Source organism: Anolis carolinensis, chromosome 1 (genome assembly GCF_035594765.1).
Source record: "Anolis carolinensis isolate JA03-04 chromosome 1, rAnoCar3.1.pri, whole genome shotgun sequence".
NCBI classification, from domain to species: Eukaryota; Metazoa; Chordata; class Lepidosauria; order Squamata; family Dactyloidae; genus Anolis; species Anolis carolinensis.
The window spans coordinates 285,223,395-285,240,850 of record NC_085841.1 but is presented as its reverse complement, the minus strand read 5'-3'; the positions used below and the strand labels follow the sequence as shown (position 1 = coordinate 285,240,850).

The window sequence follows — 17,456 nt, the reverse complement described above, 5'->3', positions numbered from 1 at the left end:
GCTGCTGAAAGGAAAAAGATCTCTTACAAATCTCCTCTCTATATGGTTAGATGATCTAACCATTCACATTTCTGAAACTGCATGGACAAATGTAACATGTAAATCATGTAGTTAGTTCAGTAGCAATTCCCAGTATTACAGTGCAATTTTCCCTGTTCACTGTGAAAGAAATTATTCTTATTAAGATCTGCATTTCTCTGGTATGTGTGATATTTGCCCACATTGATCATGTACTAAAGTGTACATGCATTGATAATTCAGTGTGGTGTCAACCCTTTACATTTTTGGAGTTAAGGAATAGAATCTCAATTAAAGTGAAAAACCACAAATAAAAAGAAATGCTGTTTTTTTTAAAAAAAATTCTGAGAGAACACCAATCTAGGAATTTTTTAGGTTTTTCAGCATGACTCAAGAGTTGACTTCTGCTGGAAGCTGATCATAGAATCACACTTGAAGGTCTAGAGCAGTGGTTCCCCAGATATTTTTGGCCTACAGCTCCCAGAAATCCCAGCCAGTTTACCAGCTGTTAGGATTTCTGGGAGTAGAAGGCCAAAAACATCTGGAGACTCCAGGTTGAGAACCACTGGTGTAGAGATTCCCAGCGAGGTCTTTTCTAGAGAAATCTCTAGGTCCTCTAGCATGACCAAAGGAAGATGACTATAGTGTTACATTGGAAGTTCTAGAGATTCCTAGAGACATCATTTTAAACAAATCTGTGAATAATCACATACACAAAAGTCAAACTCGCCAGTGTGGAGAGACAACAGTACAGTGTATTATGGATTTACTGGATTTGGTATTATATTGTACACAGAAATTTCACTTAGTAATGTGACAAGTATTTAGAAAGGTGGCATTTAAATTAAATGTTGAATAAATATCTAATTGTTAATTCCAAAGGATACATTCATGCAATCATCTTCCTGCCTCCATTGAAGATACGATAAGCAGCAAGCACTGTGAAATCATGCAATAAAAGATAAATGTAACAGATAATTATACAATAAAGTAGAAATTTAATCCACTAAAATAAGCATATGTGTCATTGTTTGAAGAATGAAAGTTTGTGTTTGTTTACAGTATCACTTTTTATTCAATGACATGAACAGAAAGGGCCATGAGGAAGAAGAGAGTTAAAAATGCTCCCCATTAAGCACAGACCATTATACAATTGTCATATCACAAATGTACTGAAGCAGGAAGAACGTGGAGTGACGAAAGTAACAGGTTTCAGTTCACAGTATGATAGGTCAATTAAGGTTGTCCATATTGATATGAAGGAAATATGTACAATATTATTTGGGAGGAATATTAAATTCAACTCTTTATCAACTCAGATTATTTGTTTATATAATTCAAAGCTAGCAAGAGGCACTTTGGATGAGGCGACAGAATGACAAGGGCATTTGGTATGAAGCACCAATAAGGCATCATGTCATGGGAGAAGAACTTCAGCTATTTAAGGCCAGCTCTCTATGCAGTATGAACCTGTGAAAGAGCTTTTTCTTGAAATTAACATGAGGAATTTGTCTATCTTTTAAGTTTCTGTGATTTCAGAGAGAATACTATAGATTTGCCTTCCAGAAAACAGTCTACCCAGCAAAGTAAGCTGGCTGAGGAAGTCATAGGTTGATACCTTAATTTGGTTGCTTCCTGCCTCTCCACAATTCTTCTGCATAATTAAATTAGATAGGTTAAATAGGTCCTATGTCAATAAAGTGGCCTGTTATTTACCCAAACTTTCTGTTTCTGAATTGTTATTTCAGGGTTGATTATGAAAACATTATTGACTAATGTTACTGCCAGATCATGGACTTTTCTCCCATGTAATACTTTTAAAAACTGGACATGCTAGGCTCTAAAGATATTGCAAGGTATTGTTCCTTTTCTACAGTTGTAAGGTAACAAACCAAATCCCAAATATGCAGAAAGTCTCATGCTAATAAATGTAATTTGGCCTTGTTTGAAGTGGAAAGCCACTGTCTTTCAGTTTGTGCTGTGACTCATTCCACTGGAAACATTAGGAATAATGTAATTAAATACATAAATAACAAGCAATGTTACAGAATATCTTATTATCTCTTGAAAAAAAAAGGAAACAAAGTGGAATCAAACTCTCTCCCCGGGGCCGTGGTGGAGGCTCCTTCCTTGGAGGCTTTTAAGCAGAGGCTGGATGGCCATCTGTCGGGGGTGCTTTGAATGCGATTTCCTGCTTCTTAGCAGGGGGTTGGACTAGATGGCCCATGTGGTCTCTTCCAACTGTACTATTCTATGATTCTAGGACTATGTTCAGGGATTGTTTATTTGTTTTTAAAAATATTTTTATTAAATCATTTTCAATAAAAAATAAAATATACATACATAGGGGATTTTTAAGAAAGGGAAAAAAAGGAGGAGAAAGGGGGATGGGAGAAAGGTGGAATTCTATAGGGAGGAAAAAAGAAAAAAAGGTAAGGGATATTGGTAAGGGATTGTTTTGTTTTGAAAAATAAAAACTTTAGAACATAAAAAGTAATGTGTTCCCAAATTGTGGCAAATTAATATCCATACTTGTTAGTTCCTTTGTTTACAGAACTCATGTTATGGGCATTTTTTTTCAATTACACCCCCACTTGAAAGGAACTCTTACTTCCCATTCTATGAACTGAATAGCATTATTGGTTTCTAAATTCATTTATCATGTCAGAAGCGAACCAAGGGTACAGTTGTAATGTATTTAAAAACACAAACAATGCTAAAAACATGGCATTATACTGAATGCCTTTTGACCAGTAGCTGGCCACTTGGAGTGCCTCTGGTGTTGCTATAAGGTCCTCCATTGTACATGTGGCAGGGCTCAGACTGCATTGTAGTAGATGGTCTGTGGTTTGCTCTTCTTCACACTTGCATTTTGTGTGCTCCACTTTGTGGCCCCATTTCTTAAGGTTGGCTCTGCATCTCATGATATCAAGCACAGTCTGTTCAGTGCCTTCCAAATTGCCCAGTCTTCTGTGTGCCCAGGAAGGAGTCTCTTATTTGGTATCATCCATGGCTTGGGGTTCCAGGTTTCACCTGACACTTTTGGACTCTCACTTGCTGAGGTGTTCCTGTGCGTATCTCTGTAGATCTTAGAAAACTATATCTTGATTTAAGGTGTTGGCATGCTGGCTGATATCCAAGTGGGATGGACTGGAGATTTCTTTTTTTTTTAATTAGATTTTTATTCAAGTTTTCTTGCGTGCACATACATTAAAAATGAGACAATGGGAGCAAGTGAGGGTTAGGTAGGGAGATAGAAAAAGAAGGGAAGGAGGTAGAGAAAGAAAAAAAAAGGGAAAATAAAGACAAAAAAATTAAAATAGTATTATATGTCCTTCCGCTTTCTATTCTTTGTGGCTTGAGTTTCTTTTCATCTTCTTCCTTTTTCATAAACTGGACTAGTTTTGTTATGAGTGTTCTCGGGTTCTCCTTTTGCTTATTTTTCCTTTAGTTTTTTCTTATATTCTTCATATTTGTCCCAGTTAGTTCGTTTTATTGTATTTCCTCTATTTACTTTCATTAGATACGTTAGTTTGTCCATATCACATATATCGTTCAGTTTCTCCAACCAATGTTGTTTTGTTGGGATGTCTTTTTGTTTCCAGTATTTAGTAAAGGTTATTCGTGTGGCTGTCACTGCGTATGTAATTATTTTGTCCTCATTTACGTTCAGTTTCATAGTATTCTCCATCAGTCCAAGTAAATAGATTTCTGGCTTCATTGGAAATGATTTTTGTAATATTTTCTGTGTTTCCTCATGTATGGATTTTAGGCTTGAGCGATCCATGAAAAAATTGATTCTAAACTCGTTTCAAAAGTAGGGGGCGCCAGCGTTTCGTTTCTGATGTCATTTCCGAATTTTGCCCCCCCAAAAATTCGAAATTAACAAAAATTCGTTAGTTTCAAAAGTAATTCGTTAATGGCGGACGTGCATGCGCAGTGGCCAAAAAAAAAACAGCACAAGGGGAGATTTTACAGGACTCTCCCGCCCTCATTTTTTGAGTGATCTTCTTCAAACTTGGTACAGTGGTAGAACACATTTAACACTGATAGCTCACCAAAATTTGGAACGTTTCCCTTATCCTCTGATTTCTGGCGAATTTTCATAGCTTTTATAATAAACCATTTTTTAATAATTGCAGAAATCTGTTCCTGGTTTGAAAGTCTTATTTCCTGTTAAATTGGGTTGTCTTTACTGTGAAAGTCATTGTTCTACTTCAGAAACTTTGTTTTTGTGGCTGAAACTTTGTTAAATTGGTGTGTGTGTGATATATACTGTATGTGTATATATATATATATATATATATATATATATATATATATATATATATATATATAGTCCCTGCATATGTGTGTGTGTGTGTGTATAGGTAAAGGTAAAGGTATCCCTTGACGTTAAGTTCAGTCATGTCTGACTCTGAGGGTTGGTGCTCATCTCCATTTCTAAGCCCAAGAGCCAGTGTTGTCCATAGACACCTCCAAGGTCATGTGGCCGGCATGACTACATGGAGTGCCATTACCTTCCCGCCAGAGTGGTACCTATTGATCTACTCACATTGGCATGTTTTCAAGCTGCTAGGTTGGCAGAAGCTGGAGCTAACAGCGGGCACTCACTCTGCTCCCGGGATTTGAACCTGGGACCTTTCGGTCTGCAAGTTCAGCAGCTCAGTGCTTTAACACACTTCGCCATCGGGGCTCATGTATATATAATATACATACACATACACACAATGTGGAGAATATGTGGAAAGGTAGATAGATAAGTTGGGAGCCACAGCGAAGGCACCTTCCTGGGAGCAAGGTCTAATAATAATAATAATAATAATAATAATAATAATAATAATAATAATAATAATAAATCCCTTACAATATCCAAGATGGCTCACTGCTACAGAATCTTGGGAGGTTTAGTTTGATATGGTACCATTATTGGCAGAGAAAGCTAAGCTGTAGGAGTTGAAATCCAATCATTTATCCTCCCTATAGAATCAATTTTATATGCATTTTTAGCTACAGAAAAGCTAAAATCAGGACAGTAAAAGAACAACACCCAGAAAATGGGAATTCCAGACAGGAAACAATCAGGGCCAGCTAATACCTCCCAACAAAGGATTCCCCCAGGTAGGAAGCAGCCAGGCTTTGAAGCTGCAAGGCTATTCAATGCTAATCAAGGTGACTAATTGCAACATTCACACTTGCCTCCCACAGACAAGAGTTCTTTCTCCCACCCTGGACCTTCCACAGATATAAACCCCACTTGCCTAGCTTCGCACAGACGTCAAAACCTCTGAGTATGTCTGCCACAGATGTGGGTGAAATGTCAGGAGAGAATGCTTCTGGCACATGGCCATAGAGCCCGGAAAACTCATAGCAACCCAGCCAGTAGGCTGTTGCTGAACAACCTATGAACTTTTAGCATTAAAGGAAAAAATGCCCAAGATTTTATCACTTAATACTGCTGGCATGTCTGGAGAAGAATAGAATGCTTCTATACCAGGCAAGGGCAAACTTTGCCCATGTCTGGAGTTAGGAATTGTAGGAGTTGAAATCCAAAACAATTTGACAGAAAACTGGGAGTTGTAGTTTGGCATGGTACTGGCTCTCTTCTGCAGGGAAGGCTAGGGACTTTGTAAAACTACAGCTCACATGACATGGCACTGAATCTGTTGCAATTGAGCTGGTGCCAGAATCCTTTGCGGGAGATCTCCTCAGTGGAGATATCTCTTAAAGGGATATCCTCTGGCTCTAAGGATTCCGTTTAGGAAGGCATCAAGGCAAGCCTGGTTTTGGTATTTAAGCCTGGCTGAAGAAGCAAAACCAAACGGCGGCTCCAGGGCGAGGCAGGGCGAGGAGAAGGCCAAGCGCAGGCAGGCATGTCTCTTCTCTCTTCTCTTCGCTCCCTCCCTGCTTCGCGGAAGGCTTCTACTGAGCCGGTGTGGTCCCCGCGGGGGGGGGGGGGCGTCTCAATGGCATTTTTAAAATGCTAGCAGATCGATGGCAATGCCTCTCCCTCCCTCCCTCTTCCACTCTGATTGGCTGAGAGGCATGCCAACATGGCTTCTCCTCTCAGAGGGGCTACAGCTACATCCGAAGACATCAGAAACAAACAAAAAAAGGTACTTTTATTATTCAAATTCCTAATATTTGTAAGGCAGTGAGCAGATGGTTCAATATCAATTCAAAAGTAATTATGAAATGAATTTTAAACGAATTTAACGAACTAACGAAAAATTTGCTCAAGCCTAATGGATTTCCAGTACAATTTTGTTTGTGGACACGTCCACCAAATGTGGAAGTATGACCCTACTTGCTTTTTACATTTCCAACATTTATCTTCTGTATTCTAGTACATGATTGCTAATTTTTTTGGAGTAATATGCCATCGATGAAACATTTTGAGCCACTTTTCTTGTAGGTCCGAGGCGTACGTATACTTTTGTTTTGTGTTCCAGATTGTTTCCCATTCTGACATCATGATTGGGCGTCCAATATTTTTTGCCCACTTTGTGGCGCATATTTTCACATATTCCATTCTAATAGCTTCTTATATACCCTTGTGATTTCTTTTTTTCCATTTTGCATTAGGGCCTCCCAAAAGTTATCAGTTTCATTAAATCCTATTATTTTGTCCTTTCCAAATTGTTCTTTCATTTGGGCATATTGAAACCACGATATTTTGTCGTATTTTTGTTTTATTTCTTCTTGTGATTTTAAATGGTATTGTCCATCCTTTTTTCTTAATATTTCCTTATATTTTGGCCAGTTTCTCCATCCCAAGAATTTTTTCTGGTTGGCCTCTAGAGGTGAAATCCAAAGGGGTGTTTTCTTGTAAATCCTTTCCTTGTATTTATCCCATATTTTTATTAGTGCGGATCTGATGAAGTGATTTCCAAAGTTTTTCTCCACCAGCCTTTTGCTGTACCAAAGATAGCTGTGCCATCCTCTCCTCAAATCGAAGCTCTCTAATGCTAATATGCTGTTTTTTTCCAGAGTTGCCCAATCTTTTAGCCATACTAATACACTAGATTCATAATATAATTTTAAATTTGGCAGTCCAAATCCCCCTCTCTTCTTTTCGTCTGTCATTATTGTATAGTTTATTCTTGCCTTTTTTCCCTTCCAAATGAATTTCGTAATTTCCTTTTGCCATTCCAAAAAGAGTTTGTTATTTCTTATCACTGGAAGATTTTGAAACAAATACAACAATTTTGGTAGGACATTCATTTTTATTATCCCTATTCGTCCGAGGATAGAGATTTTCAAATTCTTCCAATTCTGTAAGTCCTTTTTGATTTCATTCCATTTCATTTGATAATTATTTTTCAATAGATGTGCGTTTTTTGCTGTCAACCAGATTCCTAAGTACTTTATTTTGGGTACTATTTGAATATTTGCCTCTTTCTCAATTTCTTCTTGTTTTTTCTTTGATATATTTTTGTCAAAATTTTTGTTTTCTTTTTATTTAGGTAAAAGCCTGCCACTGATCCGTATTCCTCTATTTTGTCAAGCCACTTTTAGAATCATAGAATCATAGAATAGTAGAGTTGGAAGAGACCTCATGGGCCATCCAGTCCAACCCCCTGCTAAGAAGCAGGAAATCGCATTCAAAGCACCCCCGACAGATGGCCATCCAGCCTCTGTTTAAAAGCCTCCAAAGAAGGAGCCTCTACCACGGCCCGGGGGAGAGAGTTCCACTGTCGAACAGCTCTCACAGTGAGGAAGTTCTTCCTGATGTTCAGGTGGAATCTCCTTTCCTGTAGTTTGAAGCCATTGTTCCGTGTCCTAGTCTGCAGGGCCGCAGAAAACAGGCTTGCTCCCTCCTCCCTATGACTTCCCCTCACATATTTGTACATGGCTATCATGTCTCCTCTCAGCCTTCTCTTCTGCAGGCTAAACATGCCCAGCTCTTTAAGCCGCTCCTCATAGGGCTTGTTCTCCAGACCCTTAATCATTTTAGTCGCCCTCCTCTGGACGCTTTCCAGCTTGTCAACATCTCCCTTCAACTGCGGTGCCCAAAATTGGACACAGTATTCCAGGTGTGGTCTGACCAAGGCAGAATAGAGGGGGAGCATGACTTCCCTGGATCTAGACGCTATTCCCCTATTGATGCAGGCCAGAATCCCGTTGGCTTTTTTAGCTGCCACATCACATTGTTGGCTCATGTTTAACTTGTTGTCCACGACAACTCCAAGGTCTTTTTTGCACACACTGCTGTCAAGCCAGGCGTCCCCCATTCTGTATCTTTGCATTCCATTTTTTCTGCCGAAGTGGAGTATCTTGTATTTGTCCCTGTTGAACTTCATTTTGTTAGTTTCACCCCATCTCTCTAGTCTGTCAAGATCGTTTTGAATTCTGCTCCTGTCTTCTGGAGTGTTAGCTATCCCAGTTTTGTGTCATCTGCAAACTTGATGATCGTGCCTTCTAACCCTTCGTCTAAGTCGTTAATAAAGATGTTGAACAGAACCAGGCCCAGGACGGAGCCCTGCGGCACTCCACTCGTGACTTCTTTCCAAGATGAAGACGATGCATTGGTGAGCACCCTTTGGGTTCGTTCGCTTAGCCAATTACAGATCCACCTAACCGTAGTTTTGTCTAGCCCACATTTTACTAGTTTGTTTGCCAGAAGGTCGTGGGGGACTTTGTCGAAGGCCTTACTGAAATCCAGGTACACTACATCCACAGCATTCCCTGTATCGACCCAACTCGTAACTCTATCGAAAAAAGAGATCAGATTAGTCTGGCATGACTTGTTTTTGGTAAATCCGTATTGACTATTAGCAATGACCGCATTTGTTTCTAAGTGTTCGCAGACCACTTCCTTAATGATCTTTTTCAGAATCTTTCCTGGTATTGATGTGAGGCTGACCGGACGGTAATTGTTTGGGTCGTTCTTTTTCCCCTTCTTGAAGATAGGGACCACATTCGCCCTCCTCCAATCTGCTGGGACTTCTCCCGTTCTCCAAGAACTCTCAAAGATAATTGCCAGTGGTTCTGAAATAACTTCCGCTAGTTCCTTCAATACTCTTGGATGTAGCTGATCTGGCCCTGGGGACTTGAATTCATTTAGAGCGGCCATCAAATTTTGAATTTGATGTTTTGGATTCTCAATAATGCAAATAAGATCATCGGCAAAGGCTCTCAGTTTAAATTCATAATTTGCTATTTTTGTTCCTTTTAATTGATTATCCTTTCTAATATTTCTTATTAAGATTTCAATTGCGAAGATGAAGATTAGAGGTGATAATGGGCATCCTTGACGAGTTCCCTTATTGATTTGTATTTCTTTTGTATATTGTCCATTTACTAAAATTTTTGCTTTTTGTTCCGTATATATCGCATCAATGGCATTATAGAATTGATAACCTATATCAATTTCTTTAAATAATAATTTGATGAATGACCAATTTAAATTGTCGAATGCCTTCTCTGCGTCAATCGAAAATAGTGCCAATTCTTTTTGATGATATGTTTCATAGTATTCTATTACATCTACTATACATCTTACATTTTCTTTCATATACCTCCACGGAAGAAATCCTTTTTGCTCTGGCCCAATCCATGTAGATAGGAAGTCTTTAAATCGATTTGCCAATATATTAGTGAAAATTTTATAGTCCAAATTAAGTAACGAAATTGGGCGATAATTTTTGACCTCCGATTTGTTTGTGTCTTCTTTGTGAATTGTTACGATATCTCCTTCTTTCCACGATTCCGGGGTGACCTTCTTTTCCAATACCTGATTCATTAGTGTTTTCAGAAATGGAGCTAGCTCATCTTTCATAACTTTATAAAAGCTTGCCGTAAATCCGTCCAGGCCCGGTGCCGTATTAGGTTTTAAATTTTTTATTGCTTTCTTAATTTCTTCTTCTGTTATTTCTTTGTTAAGGTGTTCTCTTTGTGTTTCTGTGATTTTATCCAATTTTTGTTCTCCTAGATATTTTGATATTTTTTCCAAATCTTCACCTTTTTGCTTATACAATTCGCTGTAATAGCTTCTAAATTCTTCTCTTATTTCTTCATCCCTCATATATTCTTTGTCTTTGTCTTTGATCTTTATTATTTGCTGTTGTTGTTTTTTCTTTCTTATCTTTCTTGCCAGCCAGGCCCCTGGTTTATTTGCATTTTCGAAATTATATTGTTTCACATATTTCAGTGATTTTGCTATTCTTTCCAGTTCTAAATGATGTTTATCCTTTTTTAGGTCGTTTATTTCATTCTTAATTTTTTGATTTTTGGGTTGTTGTTTAAACATCTTTTCTTTGTTTTCTATTTGCTTGTTAATTTGTTCTATTTTGAAGTTTCTCCTTTTATTGGCTCTGGCTTTCTGTTGAATGAAGTATCCCCTCATTACTGCCTTATATGAGTCCCATATTGTTTGTTTTGTTACGTTCTCTTTATCATTGATGGACTGGAGATTTCAATGCCTTGGTCCTTTCATTACTGGCTGCTACTTCCCAATGGATATCGAGTGGTGAAATACCGGCTAAACAGTATAATTTCTGCAGTAGTGTGGGGCGTAGACATCCTGTTATAATGAGGTTTCTAAATGAATGCACATAAACAAGTTGTGTTTTACAGCATTTCCTGATATAAGGCATAATGAATGCAATACCGTTCTTAAACAGAAATGGCAACATGGTGTTTGTTAAGAAAGCATAAATCAGAGAGAGCTTAAAGGAACAGTTTAAAGGAACCCATTGTAGTGTGTGGTGGTCTCATGCCAGAAGTGACCCCACCCACCTTCTTTTATTCCCTAATTTAGCCCACCCACATTTAAATTTAGTATGTGCTTTGAGACCTGGTTGCTGGTTTAGTTCTGCCTATTTTAATCTTCTCTTCTCTGTGTTGTTCTTTTTTCCATATTTCAGTCATTTGTATTCAAAAAATCATCCCTATATTACCCTACCCCATAGAACTCTTATTGGACTTGTGATCCAAACTCAGAACTCGGGGATTCATGTTCTTCTCTTCCTTAGTTTCTCTTTTCTAATCTTTCACAGCCTTATCCTTGCTACTTTGACATTTGGCCTATCTAATGTTACTCGTAAGATACAGGAAAATCTCTTAAATTCATTTTCAAGTTAATTGAATTTGGCACATATTAATTCCATCTCTTTCCAAATAAATTTGAGCATTCCTTTTAAGGCTGTGTAAATAGATTTTGTATGCACATGTATGCCTAATTCTTCAAAAGATTCTTTGGCATGAAATGTTCAAAATATATGCATTTTAATGTTATTTAAAATGCGTAAGATTTTTATACATGGGATTAAAATTTCCCCTAGAAAATACTCTTTTATACTTCATAGAATCATAGAGTTAGAAGAGACCACTAACAACCTCATCAATACGAAGCCTCCCCGCAAGTGCAAATTTTCCCCCTTGTGATGAGAAAAGCACTGTGAGAGGGAGATATATGTGGGGCAACAGATTCGCCCCACTGCCTCTTTCCTCACCAGAAGTCAGGTGAAGCGGGATGCTTCACCTGGCCTTTATGATAAGATCGAATGACTATCCAGTCAAAATCCCTGCCATGTAGGTACACATATCAAAACACTCCCTACAGATGGACCTCCATTTTCTTGTTTACAAACCTCCACAGGAGATTACACCACACTCCAAGGCAGCATATTCCCCCCTCAAACAACCTGGCAGTGAAATATACTTGCATCTAGTGTATATTTTGCAACTGAGGATTTGGAATTGCTTTTTGCAAAATCTTGGCAGGTATCCTGCTCAGTAGTTACACGATTTTAAGATGGATCTATGAACCTGTAACTTTAAGGATTCATCTTTGCAGTCATGAATGGCTGAATGTGATTCCAAACTTCTTCCAGTTGAACGGTTCATTGAGAACAGCCGATTGGAGAGGCTCCTTTGTCTTCTGCTGCTGCTGCTCTCTCAGAAGGAAAGACATATTTATGATAGGACCAAGTGCCAGCTGCTGTTCTTAATATACCCTACAAGTGGAAGAGATCATTCCACAGTGTGTTGATATGGAGTGCCTCAGAAACCCATATAAAACCCAATATAAAAACCAATAAAAATTATCTGCTTTGAACTGGATTATATGGCAGTGTAGACTCAAATAATCCAGTTAAAAGCAGATAATGTGGATTATCTGATGGATAATCTGGATTTATATGGCAGTGTAGAAGGGGCATTGGTTACATCTGGCAAAGCAGAATCTTGGCCTAATTTTTTCATCTATATTTTTTTTTTTAAAAAAAAACAAATTCAGGGGATTTTGTGGTGGACCCATTGTGAAGGAACTGTGGAACTCCCTCCCCAGCGATATCCGGGAAACCCCATCCCTCCTGGGATTTAGAAGAAAACTAAAAACTTGGCTCTGCGCCCAGGCATTCAGCGAATAAGCTCATTGGCTGATGTAATCGGGTCACAAATCTGTAATTGTAGCAGTATTGAATGACTTAGGATGTGCAACATCGCTGCCTTGCAGCGTTTTAATTTTTGTATACTTTTTATCATGTTTTAATTGTCTTGTTTTATAGTATATTTGTTGCTGGCCCTCGTGGCAGAATGTAAGCCGCTCGGGGAGAAGGGCGGGGTATAAATGCATGTAATAAATAAATAAATAAATAAATAAGGATACTTCAGCAACCACTTGCAGCTCATGTGCTTCATGTTTGCCACTCTGGCTTTCATGAACTGCTGAAACTGCCTTTATCAACTATTGGCATTACTTGTGGATCATACAACGAAGAAAACTTGAATTGCAAAGCACAACCAAATTAAATGCTTTATTATTGATATTCTCTGGGGCATAAACAACAACCCATACTATGATGAAGCTAGTCAGCTGTGCAGTTTCACTCTAGCAGTTTCCTTTTCTGATAAGCAGTTTTTATTTCTGATGACTATTAATCAATGCATTACAGCAGCAAAAATGCATAGTAGATTGCCTTGCTGTTTAATATACTCAGTAGTACTTTGGTTGCTAAGCCATATAGGGCAAAATTTCAAATTAGTACTTTTAAAACTCCCATGTTTTTAAAATATATAAACATTTACATCTAACACAAACACACATGCATACATATTCGTGCACCTAATTCTTACATACAATATACTTAGCTCTTGTCATATTCTGATTCACTGGGCAGGACGAGTATGTATTTGCTGGCTCTGCTGGACCTTTCAGCAGCTTTCAATATCATCGACCATGGTACCCTTCTGAGTCGCCTTTCTGGCATGGGGCTTGGAGGTACTGTTCTTCAGTGACTCCGTTCCTTCCTGGAGGGATACTCTCAGAAGGTGGTGTTGGGATTATTCTTGTTTAACTCCTTGGCCACTGACCTGTGGGGTCCCTCAGGGTTTAGTTATGCCTACCATGCTATTTCACATCTACATGAAACCACTGGGAGAGGTCATCCAAAGTTTTGGATTGTGGTGCCATCTATACACACATAACACCCAACTCTACTACTGTTTCCCACTTAATTCCAAGCAAGTTGTTCCCATGTTAAACTGGTGCCTGACAACTGTAATGGACTAAATGAGGGCGAACAAATTAAAGCTTAATCCAGATAAGACAGAGATGCTCCTGTTCAGTCAAAAGGCAGTTCTGGGAATAGGGAACCAGCCTGTGCTAGATGGAGTCACACTCTCCTGAAAATGCAGGTTCACAGTATGGGAGTACTCCTGGATTCAGCTCTAAACCTGGAGGCACAGGTATCAGCAGTGACCAGGAGTGCTTTTGCACAGTTAAAGTTGGTGCGCCCACTGTGTCCATTCCTAGAGAAGCCAGATCTGGCCATGGTGGTTCATGCCTTAGTTACATCTTGGTTGGACTACTGTAATGCATTCTATGTGGGGTTGCCTTTGAAAAGTGCTCAGAAACTTCAGTTGGTCCAAAAAGCAGCAACCAGACTGCTAACTGGGGCTGGCTACAGGGAGCGTTTGCTGTGGCAACAGATCCGCTTGTTTCCAATCCATTTCTGGGCACAATTCAAAGTGCTGGTGTTAACCTATAGAGTCCTATATGGCTCTGGTCCAGGTTATCTGAAGGACTGCATCTCTTTCTATGAACCTGTCACACACCTATAGTCATCTGAGGAGGGCCCTCTCTCTGTTCCAACATCAAGCAAGCAAGCAAGCAAGCAAGCATATTAAGTGGGAATAAGGGAGAAGGTCTTTTTGGTGGCTGCTCCCGGACTGTGGAACTGCGACTCAAGAGAGACAAGGATCATCCTATCCCTGCTAGCCTTCCTCAAACAGCTAAAGAGACTTCTGTGCAAGCAGACATTTGAGGGAGAATGAAGCTGCTGGGGAGGTTGTGGGTGGGATTTTGGGAAGATAGCTAGTTTAAATTTAACAGGTACATTGCAACATTCTCTTGTACATAACACTTCTCCATAACAGATTACAATACAGAAATATGTATGTCTTGACTCCTAAAATATATTCATCCTCTAGCTCTATTACATACTTGTTATATTATCCTCTACCTTCCCCTTGATTACCCTTCATCTAGTGCTGACCCTTCACCCCAGACCAGCTAGTTACAACACTTATTTCCAAAATCTATTACAGGTTTGTTCCCCTTACCTTCTATATATACACATTACACATTCTATAAATTTTCTCCACATATTCCCAAATCATACTATATTTAATTGTATTTTATTTGTATTTTAATTTTATATCCACATATGAATATTTAATTGTTTTTCGTTTTTGTATTTGCTTTGTTTTAAATTATCATTAGATTGTGTAGTTGCTAGCTGCCTTGTGTCTACAAGTGGGATCTACATAAAGTTAATGATAGTAATAATAATAATAATTCACAAAACCAGCATTTTAATAATGCATTCTTAGACTTTCAAACAGAAGCTTGATAACTGTTACCACTTCTATGAGGAAATAAATGGAACTTCCTTTTTAATTATGAAATTGAGAGCTAGTTTAGCATAGCTGTAATTCAGAAATACACTAGTTTAAATTTCTGTTTTACTTTGAATTTTATTTCTTCAGAAAATAAGCACAGTTCTCAAAGAGGAAATGCCTGATCAAAAATGAGAATGGAAAGGGCACATATGTGTGGACTCTGATTTCCCTAGCTTATTAGCAAGTTTAGAAATAATTATAATTCAAACAAAAATATAAAATAAACAGGGATGTTAATGCTGTCTTGTTCCGTTCATCCTCTCTCAGTAAATGAGACATTGCACATTTTAATCATCATCATAATGATCATCTTTATCCTTGCCATAATACAGTTAGAATATTTTTGTCAGTCTTAGTGGAATTGTCCACATTTTTTTCAGACTGTAAGGTGATAAACTGAGAAAGAATGTTTTTTTGCTGCATGGACTAATGACCTTAGCAGCAGTGAATAACTTATTTGATCTCTCATGATCAATCAGCCAGTCTTTTTGTTGCTTCCTAGGTATGCATATGGGCTTAACTTCACATTTTGCATAGGGATCTTTTGTGGAAATTGCAGAAAACCTGATCGTCAGAAACCTTGTAGAGACATACATGCACCTAAAAGATGGCATTGTGTTGGTTAGTCTCATTTGTTCAATTTGTGATAGTGAACCAACATGAAGACCAATGTCATGGATTCAATAGGTATACTGTAGTCAAGACTAAATCAGAATTGTCATTGATTGTATGAACCTTTTGAAATGGGCTACAATGGGTTGCACTCTAGTCTCTTGCACCTCATCCAAAATCTCCATTTTGTTAGTCATGCAGCAGCCAGTACCCAAGGGAACATTTATACTACAAGGAAGGAGAAGGGAGGTGAGCAAATGATCACACTACACTATTAAATAGTTGTTATTCCATTTTAAATATTATGACTGCAATCCTGGGATTTGCAATTTAGGGAGGGGCTTTTAAAATTCTCAGAGAGAGGTTCTGGGTCTCACTATTCTCAGAATTCTGCAAGAAACAGCCACGGGATTTAAAGTGTGATGCCAACTCTTTGAAGTATAGTGTGATAATCTGAGTAACAGGGATGCACTCCTCTCTCCTGCCCCATTTGAGCATGAATGAGGCATCAAAACAACAATCTGGTCATTCTTCTTCCCATCTCTCTTGTAAATTGCCTATTCTTTTCTTTCCCTTCCACTTTCATGACCATTTAATAGCAATTGTGGTAGGTCTTGGCTGCCGTAGAGAAAAAGAAAGGTGTAGAACTATGTTTGTGAGATGGTTACATTCATAGAATCATAGATTAGGAAAAAATCACAAGAGTCATCAAGTCCAACCCCTTGCCATGCAGAGACACACAATCAAAATATTCTTGACAAATGTTTTTGTTTAAAAACCTCCAGAGGAGGAGATCCTGCCATCCTCCAAGGCAGCATATTCCATGTTTCCTATATAGCATCTCAGATAATTTGAAAACAAACCAGGTGTTTTAACTATATGTTAGAAATGTGACCTCTTGCAAAGAGTGGAATATTCTCCTTTCAAAATAGTGTGTCTTGCCCAAAAATGAAAAACAGTGATTTTTTTTTCATATTCTTAAATATATTTAACTATAATGATAAAGACTCACTAGATCTTTGGTTCATGTGCTATTCTCACATGGACAGCTTTCAGGCTCCAGATAGACTTTCCTATGGGCCCGAAACATGCTGTCAAACTACATTAATTCTATTGTGCAGATTTACCCAAAGTCTTCTTTCACTGGCTACAGTAATGAAAGTTCATTCATTATGCTCTTTCTGCCCTGAACTGTTGGAGAAAGCACTTCCAGAACATTTTGCCTCCTATGTTTGTTCCCATAGAAACTAGATATTTACTTTCAGACTGAAATCAAATCAAAATAAAAGTGGTGGCCATGCCAGTTAATGTTTTCAAGGCAAACTATCATGCCCAGAATTTGAGCAGAGCCCAGAAAACTGCAATTTCATCAGTGTGATATGTTAAAAGCCCAAATGCTGAACTCACCTTTGCAAACCCAAATGAAATATTTAATTTTCTTGTCATAACTGAGGCTCGCAGTCTTGCTGACAAGGTGATAGTACAGAAGGAAGATCTCTATGAGTACCTTTCTATCAGTGATGACATGTGGTCCTGCTTTTGCCCAGATGTAAACTAGATCTCTAACTTAATGGTTTCTGTTTGCAAGTGCTCATTTTGAGAGAATCTCACCACTGGTTTTTATGTGTTAGACAGGGCTATGAAGAGCTGGAAAGGCAACTTAAAGAAGTCTTTAAAGAGAGAAGCAATATTCTTCGCCAGCTGTCAAAGACATCCAAAGAGCTTGAAGGTATTAAAGTAAATCTACAGGTAAGACTTTTCCTTTCTTCCTTCTTGCCTTCCTTCCCAATGAGTTAAATCATTGTGCTGCTGAACAGCTCACCTGCTGACGTGAAGGTCGGCAGTTCGAAATCACAGGTCGGAGTGAGCTCCCGCTGTTAGCCCCAGCTCCTGCCAACTTAGCAGTATGAAAATATGTA

General features: G+C 38.5%; 1 protein-coding gene across 3 annotated transcripts in view; it reads left to right on the top strand.

Annotated features, from left to right (window-relative positions):
• Positions 1–17,456, top strand: part of luzp2 (leucine zipper protein 2) — a 535,247-nt gene that overhangs the window by 235,400 nt on the left and 282,391 nt on the right. For all 3 annotated transcript variants that reach the window (XM_062981375.1, XM_062981352.1, XM_062981287.1), the window contains exon 2: positions 17,169–17,286. In XM_062981375.1, coding sequence (XP_062837445.1) covers positions 17,169–17,286 — 118 coding nt within the window. The remainder of the gene's footprint in view (positions 1–17,168; positions 17,287–17,456) is intronic.